Source organism: Solanum lycopersicum, chromosome 1 (assembly GCF_036512215.1).
Source record: "Solanum lycopersicum chromosome 1, SLM_r2.1".
In the NCBI taxonomy this organism is placed as follows: Eukaryota; Viridiplantae; Streptophyta; class Magnoliopsida; order Solanales; family Solanaceae; genus Solanum; species Solanum lycopersicum.
In genome coordinates, this window is record NC_090800.1 from 17,355,815 (window position 1) to 17,372,305 (window position 16,491).

At 33.2% G+C, this 16,491-nt stretch overlaps 2 protein-coding genes across 2 annotated transcripts; both read left to right on the top strand.

Moving 5' to 3' along the window:
• Positions 1-11,223: 11,223 nt before the first annotated feature.
• LOC138341409 (G-type lectin S-receptor-like serine/threonine-protein kinase LECRK2) lies at positions 11,224-12,336 on the top strand. The gene is made up of 2 exons (XM_069293084.1): positions 11,224-12,082; positions 12,185-12,336. Exons 1-2 carry the CDS (start codon positions 11,224-11,226, stop codon positions 12,334-12,336), a joined length of 1,011 nt encoding a protein of 336 aa, XP_069149185.1.
• A 712-nt stretch (positions 12,337-13,048) lies between these two features.
• LOC138341425 (uncharacterized) lies at positions 13,049-13,519 on the top strand. The gene has a single exon (XM_069293085.1). The coding sequence runs from the start codon at positions 13,049-13,051 to the stop codon at positions 13,517-13,519; it is 471 nt and encodes a 156-aa protein (XP_069149186.1).
• Positions 13,520-16,491: the final 2,972 nt, after the last annotated feature.

Here is a 16,491-nt window from a genome sequence, read left to right on the forward strand (position 1 = left end):
AAGCAAAGTGACTCAAGAAATACAAGCAAGAAAAGAAGAGAGTCACTAACACGAATGAAGAAAGAAGAGAAAATAGCAAGGTGAAAGAATATGAGAAATTGGGCGAGATAAAATGATAGAAAGTGGAAGGTTTAGCCGATATGTCAAGTGAGGGCAAAATGTCACTAAAGTATACCTAAATATACCCTACCTGACCCTGAGCCTATGTTACAAGCTAAGAAAGTCCTATCGTGATCCTAAGGGTTGTATAGCAAACTATAGACAGTGAAAATAAGGGCAAGCTTATGGCAATAGGTATGAATGAGTGTGACTTTGTTCTGAGAGCGAGTGTTGAAAAGTAATTCTTATGCTCAAACTGAAATCATTGTGTGAAAAATGAGGATTTTGTTTTAAAGTGAGGACACTAATTGCAATACCGAAATTGTTAGCACCTCGGTGAGAAATTGAAGAGGATAGGTGTTAGTGCATGGTGAGTCTGTGTCATGATCTGATCCCACATAATTCAAGCCTAATAGTGATAGTATGCATAGATTTGATGAGATTAATCGGGATTGATAGCCAAATGATTGCAAAGGATAAAACATGGATACTATTGTACAAAGATTTTGTATTGAGTCATAGTGCGTCGCTTAAGCACAAACAACGAATTTAAGTTGAGAGTGTTGATATATTGTGGTTTCACGGTATTATTAATACTTTTTCCTTAAGTTTAGTGTGTCCAAAAGCCTTTTTGTGCTAATGTTTATATAATTTTCTCTTTATTTTGCAGGAAATCTGTTCAAAGATGAATGCGGAGATTTTGAGCGAAGAAATGCAGAAGAGACCATCTACGGAGCTTGTGATGGTCCGTCGTGTTTGTGATGGTCCGTAGGTGGCAGCGTAGTGCAGCTGCTGAAGGAAGATGTGGAAGTCTGACCATGTGTGGGGTTATGAAGCTTGTGACGGTCCGTCGTGTCTATGACGGTCCGTCCTGCAGGTTCGTCATGAAGTTCAGAGAAGTAATCCTAGTACCCATATTCCAAGAGTTGAAGTGTTTTGGAACGAAGACCCTCGACGGACCGTTGTGCCTATGACGGTCCGTCATACTTGCAGTCGAGGGTAATGAAGGGAGTAGCAGAAGAATTTGCACAAGTATGGGACGACGGAGTCTATGACGGTCCGTCGAGACCATGACGATCCGTCGCGAGGTCTGTCGACCCAGCTGCGTTTTGGAAGATTTCCAGCAAATAGAGTCCTTGTTTAATTAGGTTTTTATTTTCTATAAATAGTTTGAAAAACCTCGTTTTTGGGGTTAGACTCGGGATCATTGCTAGAATCCGTATTGTTAGACATCATATTAGTAGACACTGTATTGTTAGACTTTTGAGAATCATTAGACTTTTTGTAAGATTGTTAATTATTTTGAGATTCTTGCAAGTGATTATTGGTGATTAATCAAGCAAACTTTCGGATTTTACTTTTTCTCATTGAAGTAAGTACATGAATTCTTATTTAATATATTTGAATATTGTGATTATGACTATGAGTAACTAAACTCCATAACTAGGTGGGAACCATAGGCAAATAATGAGATAAAACCTAACTAAAATAACGATTCTAGAATAGTGTCTTGCATGTATTAATAATTCTTTTGCTTAGAAGTCTTTTTAACGGATGGACAACGTTAGAACTCTCCTTAATGCTACTTGCCGGACCAAGGAGATAGATAATAGGAAAAGAATTATCAACATAGATTTAGTATATACTATCTAATAGGCTAGTATTTATTGGTACGAGGTAATAACTTAGTCAAATATCAAATACGATGCTTAATATGAGGTAAAGATAAGGGTTAGGAAAGCAACACACGTAGCCGGACAAAGGTACGGAGTGAGATTTTCTAAACGCCGGACCAAGGATTTAGAAATACATAACTTATTACTTTGCATGCAAGATACTAGGAAATAATTGTTATAGTTAGAATTATCAAGTTATGAACCTGTGAGGAACACGTAAACCCTAGTTACTTTGATTAATTGATTAAAATCCAACATTCAAAGCTGTTAAGTGTCTCTTTCAACTTAGGTAGTTATTTTCATTCATTTAGAAATAGAAACCCCCCTTTTATTGTTTTACTTTCCAAGGAAGTAATTGACTGAACAAAAGTAATAACACATTGAAGTTAAGTCTAGACTATTTTCCTCGTGGGAACGGTTCCAACCTCACTAGTTGGGTTATTTACTTGACACGACCGCTTTACTTCTTATTTGAGAAGTAAGTTTGAGTGTATCAACTTACTACAATATAATGCATTATCAATGCTTAATATTGTTCCTCCAGGTAGTAATAAGGTCGCTCTTCCAGAGCCCTCAATTAATTTTGTAGTACCTAGTATTGTGTTAACATATGCCATTTTCATAACCAAATTAAAAAAGTATTTCTTTTCTTTTAATATTGTATGCGTTGTAGCACTATCAAGATGGCATACATCTCCATTACTCATCTTGAATCCAACTGACAACTGGGATTTCTATTAATTTTTATTAAAATAAAATACATTAAAAGAAGGAAGAAACAAAATTAACAACGGAAATTTAAATACTTCAACATGAATAACATAATAATTAAAAATACATAAGTAAAATATTATGTAAAATATTAACAGACTTCATTCCCCAGCTAAAAGATCAAACATCAGTTTCGATCTCCAAAGAAGTCATCAACTTCCATATGAGTAATGTCACCAAGGCCATAAAAAACATCATCCTTTAAAGTCAAATTTGCTTAACATCCTTATCATATTTCTGAGATGTTCCCGGCTTATAATTATCTTTAAGAGTCATATGTGACTTAGCTCGAGCATTGGAAGAGGAAGCACCAGTTTTATTTCCTTTCTTATTAAAGGAATTTTGATAGAGCCTTACAAAATGCTCATGTGTGCGACATTCATTCTTCCAATGGACTTTCATGCCACAATGACGACAATTACTTTTTGAAGGGTTATTTTGAGAACTCAAATTGTTCTACCTTTTATTATGACCACCACCTTGACGATTAGTGTATCATATTTTATATTTTCCACGTCCTCGTGCATTATTATATCCCCGATGATCATCTCTTTTTACTTCAGATTGATCACGTGCTTCCACCATAATTGCCTCCGGTAATGAAGCAGCTCCAGTAAGACGAGCTTCATGATTTTTCATTAAAAGAGCATTATGTTGCTCAACCACCAAAAGACATGAGATTAGTTCAGAATATTTCTGAAAACTCTTTTCACGATATTGCTGCTGCAATATCACATTTGAGACATGGAAAGTAGTAAGTGTCTTTTCCAACATGTCCTCATCTTTTATAGTCTCCCCACATAATTTTAACTGGGAGGTTATCCTGAAAACAACAGAGTTGTATTCAATTACGGTCTTAAAATCTTGAAACCGTAAATGCATCCACTCATAATGAGCTCTTGGCAACACTGTTGCCTTTAGGTGGTCATATCTCCCCTTTAAATCAGTCCACAATTCAAGTGGATCTTTTACCATCAGATATTCAATCTTCAGTCCCTCATCAAGATGGTGACAAAGGAAAATCATAGCATTTGCCTTATCTTGACTCGATGCTTCATTTCCCTGAGTAATAGTGGCATCAAGACCTTTAGCAGCCAAGTGAATCTCAGCATCGAGTATCCGTAAAAGATAATTCTTTCCAGAAATATCTAATGCCATAAACTCAAGTTTGGATAAATTCGACATAATGAAAAATTATGAGAGAATATGTGAATTAAATAAAAATATTTATATAATACCTTTGCAAGTAGCAACATCGTGCTGATAACCTGTTGTAAAGAAAGCTCAGAATATAAGAAAAGGACAAGAAGTATAAGATAGAGGAGAGAATTTTCTTATTCAAGTGTGTCATACAATGGTGAATGATATCTCTATTTATAGTGTTGAGATATCATAGTCAAAGATCACCTTGAAATTATACATAGTTATCATCAAGATTAATATCACCTTGAAATCTTATCACATTGGAAACACTAAAACATGAATCCAATTAATTGTTGGATAACTCTAATGGATCATCCACATATAAATTTCGAATTTGAGAAGTTTAAATTTGTAATTCAAATATTTTAAAGTAATGTAAATTGTAAACTTTAAATTAAGTATTTTAAAGTTAGTTTAGTACTTTAGTTAGTTTAGTCCTTTAGTATATATTTAATTGTATATATTAAAATTAAAATGCAAAACAATAATTGTATAAAAAAACTTGAACAAAAGTTAAAACCTTCAAATTTATTCAATAGAACTTAGAAGTTACAATTAACAAATATTAGTGGCGTAACTAATCTATGCAGCCACCTTCTAGGAAGGGTTCTGTTTCAATAAGTTCTCATACGTAAAATTAATATTTGTTACAGATATTAGATGAGTAACTAATTTTACACAGCCACCTTCTAGGAAGGGTACTCTTTCAATTAGTTCTCGAATGTAATCTAAAAATATTTGTTTTCTCCTTTAAAATTTAATTCTAATTGTCGCATCATATCGATGGTGATATCCTCCGGTGTTGGCAAACTTGCTAGAAATTCTTGTGCCTCTAATTCATCATCACTGCATTCAATTGTGTTTTGATCCAACTTACTTGTTTTTTACTTAACTTTGGCAAATTATTATTCCTCCTTTCAACATTGGACCAGTCTCTAAATAAAACTGTTGTTTCCAAACTGTCTTCCGCCAATAAAAGTCTATGATCACCAATTTGAAACCTTGCTACACTGAAAGCAGTCTCCGATGCAACTTGAATAGCTAGAACATCACGAACTATTTTGCTCAAAGTTGGAAATGCATCGCTTCGCCTACTCCACCATCCTAATAAATCTTTATTACCATCGTTGATTTTCAATATTTCTAAAGATTGATTAAGATATTCTTCAAAATCATCACGGTTAATAGAATTAAGACCAAGATTACCTCGCATGTAAGTTAAAGTTGTAAGTGACAAATCAATCTCAACATTAGAAGTTTGACCAACTTCTCCTTGAAAATTTTCCGTAGTTCTATATTTTTCATACAACAGTTTTGCTTCTAATTTTATGCTAGACTTACACGTTTGATAATTTGGAATTTCTTTCGATAAAATTTCTAAAGTTTCATAAAAAGTGTTAACAAGGCCTTGCACACTTTGTAATTTATAAGACGGATGAAGTAAAGTAGCCGTTAAAAAACTTGAGGAATAGGAAAAAAAATTTAAATTTTTTCAATCATACCTTCAATTGCGACTCTAAATTTATCTATTTTTTTATATTTAAAAAATTGAATTGTAAGAGCACAAATATTTATTAATACGGATGAAATAGTAGGATTGTAAATTCCAGAAAACATGGTAGTAGCATCATAAAAAAGTCTTAAAAATTGTAATAGTTCTTTAGTTTCTTCCCAATTTTTATCACAAATTTTATCTAATGGGTCAGCATTATGAGCATTAAAAATGATTTGTATGGGTTTTCTATATTTGTAAGCAACCGAAAGCATTTCGTAAAGAGAATTTCACCTTGTTTTAATATGTTTTGGAATTTTTCTAGGTGACAATTCACATAGTAAACAATGCTCATTAAATTCCCTAATTCTAGCAGCATTGTTTGTATGAAAAATCCAGGTAACAGCATATTCAATTTTTACGCTACCACAATCAAATAATGAAATACCATCTTGTACAACTAAATTTAATATATGTGCGACACATCTAACATGAAAAACATTATTGTCAATTGGACATAATCTAACTTTTAACATTTTAGCAGCGTTTGTATTATTAGATGCATTATCTAATGCGACAGACATTATTTTATCTATAATCATGTAATAATCTAAAACACTTAAAATATTTGAAGCTAATTGTGCACCAGTTTTTTTCTCTATACATAGTTTATAACTTATAATTCTTTTTTGCAAATTTCAATTATGATCAATCCAATGTGCAGTAATAGTTAAATAATAATTTTCATTAACACTACGACCCATGTCCGAAGTTATAGACACTCTACTATCTAATATGCTAAATATACAACGAAAAAATTGACAATGTTTATCTTGAAATTCAAAAACATCAGATTTAACAGTATTTCTTGAAAAGCCTCTATAATCCGGATTATAAGTTTGTTGAATATATTCAATAAAACCGGGATTTGAAGGAAAACTATAAGGCAAACCAAAAACAGAAACCATTTTAGCTAAATTTTCCCGATCTAATTCCTTATTATATTTACGTTGTGTTATTGACCAGCGGGGTTAAAAGGATCTAACGTTCCTTGAACCATGTTAGAAGCCCCTATCTATGCATTACCGGTAATATCAAATTCATTAATTGAAATTCCTTTTTTTCTATTGGTTAATGCTTTAACTTCTTTATATTGAATCGGCACACAAGATAACAAATGTCTATTTAATCCCCCCGTTCCACCTTGACTCCCACCTTGTTTATGTTTAAAAGGTTGCTTACACTTATTACAAATAGCAACACTATTTACTTTATCGAAAGTCATAAATTGTCACACAATAGAAATTTTAGGGCGTTGATACTTCACCTTCTCCCTTGTTAGAGGTATAAGGGGTGAATGTTCAAAATTTTGCTCCGATAAATTGATAGTCTCATTTGGAACTTCTGTGACCGGACTAGTAGGTGTTTCTTCTAACTCCTCATCTCCCAAGTCAGCTTATACTTCTTCACCTGAATTTTCATCACATTAGGATTAATATTACCGTAACGTCGTTCTAAACTTTCGTGATCGAGTTGAACATTTGAATCGATATCATAAGGAGTATCATCAACATAAGTAGAATCATTTATGTTTTATCTAACTCTACTCGTTGAGTTAGATGAAGTACCACCACTTTTACTACTCTTTTTTTCTTTACAATTTTTTTACCAAAATTAAATAATTTAAAAAGTCTACTTTCTTCGTTATCTTGTGCTTTCTCTTTTCCTTTACCGCTATTTTTTTGCTAGAATTCATACTTAATTATATATAAAGTGTAATATAAAATAATAAATAACACAAAAATAAAGACGAAAAATAAAATATAAATATTATGAAACGTATGTACCAAAAGTCTGCGTTAATAGCAGACGTTAAATCGATTGTTGAAGCTTTTGGTTTGTTGTAACTTCTAATTTGAAACTCCAACCAATACTTGATAACAAATATGAGATAATATAATTATATATATATTGATATAATATGAAAAATTTGAATTGAAAATTGAAATATATGAATTATAATAATATGAGAAATTAAATGGAATAGAAATTAAGATTGACACTTGAGAGTTGAGAGTTGAGAGGTTATAGGAAAATAGATGAGAGAAATGAGAATAGATGATTTTGTAAGAAATAGTAGGGGATATGTGTATTTATAATATTAAAAATGGGTTAAAGTGTAATTATTATAACTTGAGGGTTTAAAAAAAAGTTTTAAAAGTAGAGGGGTGGTAGGGATGTTTGAGAACACAAAAGTGGCAAAAATCCATTTGGGGGGGGGGGGGGGGGGGGAAGGGGAGGCACTAGCCGCTTCCCCAACGGATTAAAACGGTAACTTTTTTTAAAAAAAAATTAAACAAAAAGAAAAAAAGTGGGGATTCCGCGAACCGGGACGCAAGGGTGAACCGGCCCTTGACCGGTCTCCTCATCCCCCACCCCCTAAACCCCCTAAACGTAAGGGGATGGGCCGGATGGGACGCGGGTCGGGGCGTGATAGCCCGATCCCCCTGCCACCCCTAGTATAACCTTATTCAACAGTGACTTCAACTTTACTTTTTATAAAAAAATAAAGATGAAATAATACTATGAAAAATTGCATAAAATTGCAAGAAGTAAAAGTTGAAAATGAGAAGGAAATAAATGAATTACAAAAAATAAAAATATATATTTGTAGAAAATTTTACTAGGTCCGTTTGGAAAGTTATAAATAATTGAAATTGGTGTAATTACTAGGTTAATAATTACAAAACTGAGTAATTATGTTTACATATCATTTTTTCATACTTTTTTCATAATGTAATAGTGTTTGAATGCACAATCATAAGATTATATTAAATTTTAAAAATCAAAACTAATTATAAAAATTAAATAACTACATTAGTCAGATAAGGGTCTTTACTAAAAAAATTAAATTAAATATTTATATATATTGTCCATTAAAAACATATTAATCAACAAACATATGTTCTTAACTAATATTATCAAAAAAAAAATTGATTTTTCTTTTCAAATTAATATATTTTAATTAAATTAATAATAAAAAGTAAAAGTACAAGATTTCTATAAACATCTTGAAATACTTCTTTGAAAATGAGATTGATATCATGAATAAAATGTCATAAAGTATGAAAATATTTGAAGATAATTTTATCAAGTCTAACTAAAAAATAAATGACTTGCAATGTGAATATCAAGTCAATTTACCAAAACAAATGAAACTAAAAATAACATAAGTTCTAAATTTAAAATAATTTTTTTTAATAAAATACTCTTATATCAATTTCAACATATCATACATAAATATCATTTAAAAGAAAATAGAAATGTCAATATATAACCTTATTCAACAGTGAATTCTACTTTAATTTAAAAACTAGAATACTAACAAAATCATGCTAATGAAAAATAAAAATAAAATAAATAATATTAAAAATCGTATAGAATCGCAAGAAGTAAAGGTTGAGAATGAGAAGGAAATAAAATGTAAAAAATAAAAATATATTTTTAGAAATTAAATAAAAAAGAATTTAACATAATAGAAATAAAAATAAAATAAAATAAAAGCAGAAAATTAAAAAAGTAATCAACTTGCAATTATACCATGTAGTTACCATCAATTCGCGCCACTCCCTCATAATTGGAGTATGTAAGTACACTCTTTCAACTACACTCAATTAACGATTGACCAAGTATTTATATGATCAACCAAATGTGTTAGTCTAATTACACTTTATTTTTTATTAAATTCGATTACCAAAGTTATTTTCCAACCGAGCCCTAGTCTAGACCATTATAAATTCAAATTTGTAAAAAAGTAAAAAGTAGACCAAAAAGAAAATTTTAAACATTTAATTAGTGTTTTGCCTTGTTATTAAATAATGACCCTCTTTTACATTCACTTTTTATATGTTCGTTCTTCGTGTAAATAACTTGAAATAATGAAAACATACATAATTATTTAATATAATTTACATTTGTTAAGTTCCTACTATAATCTTATCTATATGGACCGAATTAGTTAATATAAACGATTCACGATTCAAATTAATTATCCACCAAAAACAGTAGCTTATAACTTCTGGCAAGAAATCCTAATGAAAGAAACATCGATTTTTCATTTCAATAAAAAGAAATCAAAACAAGAAGGTCCAAACTAACTTTAGAAAATTGATTTGAGTACTTTAGTGGTCAACTTTCTATCTTTCTTTAACGAGTGGTATTTACGTTGTAGCCAAGAAAAATCAAATTTATTTATGAAAATTTTGTTTTATTTGAATTTTTAAAAGTTACAATTCAAAAGTGGGTTTATGATAGTACTTCGTCAGTTCAATTTATTTTTGCTTCGATATTTACGTCCATCCCAAATATAAGTATTTTTATGATCTATCATATTCTTATTCAAAAGTTAAATATATCTTTAGTGAAATTCCGGATATCAATAAGTATAACGGGATGATTATATTCATTACTCATAGATCTGGTACTGTATAAGCTAGAACTTGGTTTGAAGCATTTTATGCCCCCCGAGAAATTTATTTGTTGCGAATTTAAATTAATTGAACTAGTAAATTTTTAGTATCAAGATCATAAGAGCAAAAAACAAACAAACAGAAAACAAGGAACAAACTATTAGGAAATTTACATAAATATGTAATCTTAAGAAAAATATTTACCATCTATAGCAATAATATTTTTTTAACTAGACAATTTTAATAAATTTATAATACATTTTTAATATGTTTTACAGAGAATAATTTAGAGAACACGTGCAATGCATGTTTTACTGAAGATTTAATACATTAATTACACACTTTATTATAATACACTGTGTCAATTTTTTTACCAACTAAGTACAATATATTTTAAAATACTTGCAAAACATCTAAGGTGCATGCGTAACTCATTTTTAATACATAATAACCTTTCTGATAGTTTGATATATATATATATATATAGTGTTATACATAATAATAAATAGAAAAAAGGACAAATATATCTCCGAACTATCGTAAAGAGTATGCAGATATCCTTCATCATACTTTTGGGACATAGGTACCGGTGGTGGAGCTAGAATTTATAATAAAGGCGTTCAACATCTTAAGAAGTAAACTACGAACTAATTGAATGAGGTTCGACATCTACTATATATACATAAAAAATAATCTATACCATGTATAAATAGTATATTTCCCGCCCCCCTAATTCTATCTAGCTCCGCCCTTGGTTGGTGTCCCTGCTGTCTAGAAATTAGAATGCATATGCTTTTCACTCTAACGGAAGACTATAGAGGAACACATGATACATCATCTTATTTATCAATCCGATGCCGAGTCGGTGAGTAAAATTATAACAAATGTATTTTCATTAGTATAAAGGATATATATACATACCATGTATAATAATTCAGAAATATATCTTTTTTCCTAAATAAAAAATACCACTAACTAATAGTTACTATCTCTTAAAAGTACCAACTCAAGTATATTTTAGAAACGCGTCAACATTTCCAAAGTCAAGAAAACGCGGTAGAACTCAAAAAAGTGGTGTTGCCAAAGGACTTATTCAACATTTACTTTTAGAAAATGTGGTCCAACAAGCAACAATTTTACTTTCTTTCTAAAATTTGTTTATGTGGAATATGACTTTTACTATCAATACATAAATGTTTTATTCAATTTGATCTTAGCTAATATTTACGCTCTCAAACATTAGATGTGCACAAGTTATTCATAAATCTGTATAAAGTTAAATAAATAGACACACACGTAGATATTGCATTTGACGTGAATTGCCATACAGGACATCGGATGTATGTCAACTTATTCAACTCCATACAATAAGTGTCTACTTATGTAGTAAAGTACTATTCAACTTAAAAGACCGTTTATGTAATATGCCAGACTATTTTCCCCTGCAGGCAACACTTTGTTTGTATCTAATAGGTATACATGATATCCATTTATAACTTTGCCTCTTTCTTACATGACTTTTTTAGCTATGCTTCTTGTTGGTCTCTTATTGTTTCCCCTTTCAGCTATTGCTCAATCTTACCAAAATGTTAGTTTGGGTTCATCACTCACTACAAGTGATATTACTAGCTTTTGGCCATCTCCATCTGATGAATTCGCTTTCGGCTTCCAAAAAGTTGGAAATGAATCAAGGTACTTACTAGCCATATGGTTCAATAAAATCACAGACAAAACCATAGTTTGGTCAGCCAATAGGAATAATCTTGTCTTTGATGGATCCAAAGTTCAGCTCTCTGCGGATGGAAGACTAGTTCTCACCGATCCAAATGGTCAAGAGATGTGGGCTCGTGGCATGGCGAATGCTCAATTGGCCTATGGAGCCATGCTTGATAATGGAAACTTTGTGCTAGCAACTAGTAGTTCAGACACTCTATGGCAGAGTTTTGATGAGCCCACCGATACGATTTTGCCTGGTCAAGTACTTAATCAAGGGAGCAGCCTTGTTTCAAGTTTCTCTGACACGAATGTATCGAGTGGGAGGTTTGAGTTCATACTTCAAAATGATGGAAATCTGGTGCTTTACACAGTCAATTATCCAGCTGAGGCAACAAATGCTGCATATTGGTCTACTATGTCAGTTGGCAGTGGTTATCAGGAGATCTTCAATCAATCAGGCTTTATTTTTCTTCAAGCAAAGAATGGAACTTTGATAAATTCAATATCTTCTAATGTGGAAAACTCAAGAAGGCAATCAATATATCATCGAGCGATTCTTGAATATGATGGAGTTTTTAGGCACTATGTCCATCCGAAATCTTCTGGTAGGGAACCGATGTCATGGTCTAGTTTGTGTAACATTCCTGATAACATCTGTTTGTGTTATTTGTAGTTTTGATGATTTCACAAACTTAGGGACCTCATAAAGGTACCGGGTTTTCTAGAGTATTGCAGGTGTATTGTTCGAAGTATTGCAGATGAAACAAAACTCAGGGACCTAATAGAGGTACCAGGCTCTCATGATGATGAGCCAGTCAACAGCCAGCTGGAGATGGTGCAGAAAGTAGGTGCACACTTCCCGATGGCGTCAGAAAGTGTGACCCTTCCAGCCAATGGCAAAGAAGTTTAGGAAAGTGACTTGCCTATACAAAAGGCACTTTCCTAAACACTTTTCCTTAGTTTTTGCAACTTGATAAACACTTTTCAAGAACTCTTGCAAAGACTAACACAAAACATATGCAGAATCATTCCTAGGACAACAGCAACATCTGAAGCTTTTCGTCTAGTTGTTTAGGAATTTATTCTCTTGTTCTTAAATTGTAATCCACTCCTAAATCTATAAAGGAATTGGTGTGTTATGTTAAAAGTCTAGGTTTTCCAGGTGGGATAGCTTAGTGGGTAGAGTGTTTTTCTACTTAGGCTTGTTGAGCAATAGAGGTCTATTGCTTAACGGTAAGATTGATAACTCTTTCTTACGTTTGGTGTAATCATGTTTCGCTTTTGCTTTTGAAGATTAGTGAAAACGATTGAAAATCTGTGAGACAAGTCGTGGTTTTACTCCCTTAAGCAAGGAGGTTTCCACGTAAAATCAGTGTGTTGATTTTACTGCATTTAACTTTCTGGTAATTTTCTGAGTTAAAGTAAGGGACCTGGTCCATTACTTGTTAAGTAAAGGCATTCATTCTATCAAGTGGTATCAGAGCAGACACTACCTATTTGGTTAACACCAAGGAAGTGATTTTGTTCTAAGAATGGCAGCTCCACTTAAACTCGAAGAAGGTTAGTCATCACACAGACCTCCTCGTTTCAATGGACACTTCTACAGTTGGTGGAAAGTTAGAATGCACGACTATCTCACGGCTGAAGATAGCGAGTTATGGGATATTATACTTGATGGATCCTTTGTTCCAATGATGGAAGTAAAGGATGGAGAAAGGACCATTACTGTTCCAAAGCCCAGGCAGAAATATGATGATGCTGACAGGAAAAAGATTGAAAAGGGTTTCAAAGCTAAAACTCTTCTGGTCTGTGGGATAGGACCTGATGAGTACAACAGAGTGTCAGCCTGTGAGTCTGCTAAAGAAATTTGGGATTGCTTGTTGACTGCACATGAAGGAACTGAGCAAGTCAAAGAATCTAAGATTGACATGCTTACCTCAAAATATGAGAACTTCAAAATGAAGGAAGGAGAAACAATACATGACATGTTCACCAAGTTTTCTTCTATTACAAATGAGCTGCGAAGTTTGGGTGAACCTATAAGCATGACCAAACAAGTCAGGAAAGTGCTTCGAATTCTTCCAAAGTCTTAGGAGAGCAAAGTTGATGCCATTACTGAAGCTAAAGACTTGAAGGTGCTGACCATGGATGCCTTGATTGGCAATCTTAAAACACATGAGATGAATCGAAACTATGATTTGTCAAAAAGGAAAATCAAGAAGGACAAATCTTTGATGTTGAAGTATAAATCAGATGAAGATTCAAGTGATGATAATGATATGGCATATCTCATCAGTAGATTTCAAAAGATTGTGAAAAAGAACAAAATGTATAAAAGAGGGACAAATGGGACTCGAAATGCTGCTCAAGGAGATACTTGCTACAAGTGTGGAAAATCTGGACACTTCATCAGAGAGTGTCCTTTGCTCAAGACTGAAAACAAGGAACATCAAAAACACAGGGGTGACAAAGAAAACAGAAGGGACCTGGTACTTGGAAACAGAGATCGTAAAGCTGCTGCTGATATGGTTGTCATAAGAGCTCTGGCTTCATGGGGGGATTCTTCTAGTGACTCAGAAGATCCTGATGAGCCAAAAAATGTGTCGATGGTTTCTGTGCACGAGGAGGAAACCGTCTTCAATGAAATGTTTGCTCTCATGGCACACAAAGACAATGAGGAAGAAGACAATCAGGTAACTCTTTTTGACAAGAAAATTGACCTGGATAAATATTCTCTTAAAAAATGAGGACCTTGGCAAAAGTCATGTTAGATTCTGTGATAGAGTTAACATCTGAAAGAGATACCATGATTGCTGAACTTGAAATTTTAACTGAAAACAAAGGTCAATTTGAAGACACAATGTCAAGAATGGTGTCTCTAGAGTTAAAAAAACTCTGAACTTAAGAACCAGTTGTGTCAGATTACTGAAGAAGCTGAAAATCTGAATGGAAAGCCAAATAGTCTGCAAGCTGAAATTCAAGAGAAATTGAAAAACTCTGAGAAAAATCTTAGTTTGTCACTTGAAAAGAATAACAAATTAGAACAGGATGTAGTGAAACTTAAGAAAGAGCTTGAAAATTCTCTTAAGTGGACCAAATCCTCAAAGTTGCTGTCAAATGTGACAAATCAGAGTAATTTCAATAAGAAAGGACTAGGAAGTCTGAACATAAGTCCTCCTTATAATCCTCACAGTAAGTATGTGTTTGTGTCCGATAATTTGTTGTGTCTGCATTGTGGTAAGAATGGACATTTGAAGAATGAGTGTGTTAGCTGGAGAAACTCATGTGAAAGATATTCTAGGTATGCTGAAAAACAAAATGTACCAAATGAGAGACCTGGTTCTACAGAATCTGTCTCAACTCACAGATTTTCAAAGAAAAAATCTGTTCCTGCTCCTAGGTCCTTTGTTAGAAAGATTCAAAGTCTACCATATTGGGCCAAGTACAATCTGATCACTCCTTTGTCTGCCTACTGGGAACTCAAGCTGAAATGGGTTCCCAAGCTTAACAAGTGATTTTTGGTGCAGGTGAGTGAGAGGAGCAGCAGTCAATGTTGGTATATGGATAGTGGCTGCTCTAAACATATGACTGGTGATGTAAAAAACTTCCTCTCACTCAAGACCCTCCAAGGTGGAGGTGTCTCATTTGGTGATGGCAAGAAGAGGTACATTTTGGGAGTTGGCAAAGTAGGAAGATCCCTTGAAGATTCAATTGACAATGTTTACCATGTGGATGGGTTGAAGTACAGCTTACTAAGTGTGTCACAAATATGTGACAAAGGAAATGAGGTCAAATTTACTTCTGAAAAATGCACTGTGGTGAGTTTAACTACAAACAAGGTAATTCTTACTGCACACAGAAGTAAAAATATGTATGTGGCAAACTTGGAAATCTCTCATGGAGATGACTTAACATGTCTCAGTGCTCAAAATGAAAATGCTGATCTCTGGCATCGTAGGCTGGGACATGTGAGTTCATCTTTATTGAATAAGTTGATTTCAAAGGACCTGGTCCGAGGGTTGCCCAAAATGAGGTTTGCTGAAAATAAAATATGTGAAGCTTGTGTTAAAGGAAAACAAATCAGATCATCATTCAAGCCCAAGAATCAGGTTACATCATCAAGAACCTTAGAGTTGCTTCATATGGACCTCTGTGGACCCTTGAAGGTTCAAAGCAGAAATGGAAAGAAGTACATCTTGGTGATTGTTGATGACTATTCAAGATACACCTGGATGAGATTTTTGAGATCAAAGGCAGAGACAGCTGATGAACTGGTGGTATTCTTCAAAATGATTCAAACCAAATTGAATCAAGTTGTTTGCAGCATTAGATTTGATCATGGCACAGAGTTTGAAAACTCAACATTGGATAGATTCTGTATTGAAAATGGTACAAGCCACAACTTCTATGCTCCAAGAACTCCTCAACAAAATGGAGTGGAGGAGAGAAAGAACAGAACCTTGGTGAATATTGCTAGAACTATGATTGTTGAATCAAATCTTCCTCAAAGTTTCTGGGCTGAAGCTGTTAACACAGCATGTCATGTAACCAACAGGTGTCTAATAAGAGCTGTGTTGAACAAGACTCCATACGAACTGCTCAACAACAGGAAGCCAATGCTGAACTATCTTAGAGCTTTTGGATGCAGATGTTTTGTACTGAATAATGGGAAGGATGATCTAGGAAAATTTGACCCTAGAAGTGATGAAGGGGTATTTGTTGGATATTCTTCATCCAGCAAAGCCTACAGAATATTCAACAAACGAACACAATGCATTGAAGAAAGCATTCATGTTGTTTCTGATGAAAATGAAAGCTTGAAGAATGATGGATCAACTGATGATGATGATGTGTTCAAAATGCTAAAATTCAAGAAAATTGAAGATGCTGAAACTGATGCAGATCAACAACTCAAAAATGATTGTGATGATCAGAGTCCCAGTCTACCTGAAGAGGATGCTGAGGTTGAACAGGATGATAGGGTACCTGGTACTACTCAACACTCCAGCCAGAGTACATCAGACTTACCAGATGATGATGTTACTCCTGACGAAGAAGATCATGA

Bases quoted from the DNA above. Each gene is read 5' to 3' on its own strand.
- LOC138341409 (XM_069293084.1), top strand. From the start codon at position 11,224: ATGACTTTTTTAGCTATGCTTCTTGTTGGTCTCTTATTGTTTCCCCTT. The intron at 12,083-12,184 runs GTTTGTGTTATT...GAAGTATTGCAG, and splicing joins TAACATTCCTGATAACATCT to ATGAAACAAAACTCAGGGAC.
- LOC138341425 (XM_069293085.1), top strand. From the start codon at position 13,049: ATGCACGACTATCTCACGGCTGAAGATAGCGAGTTATGGGATATTATA.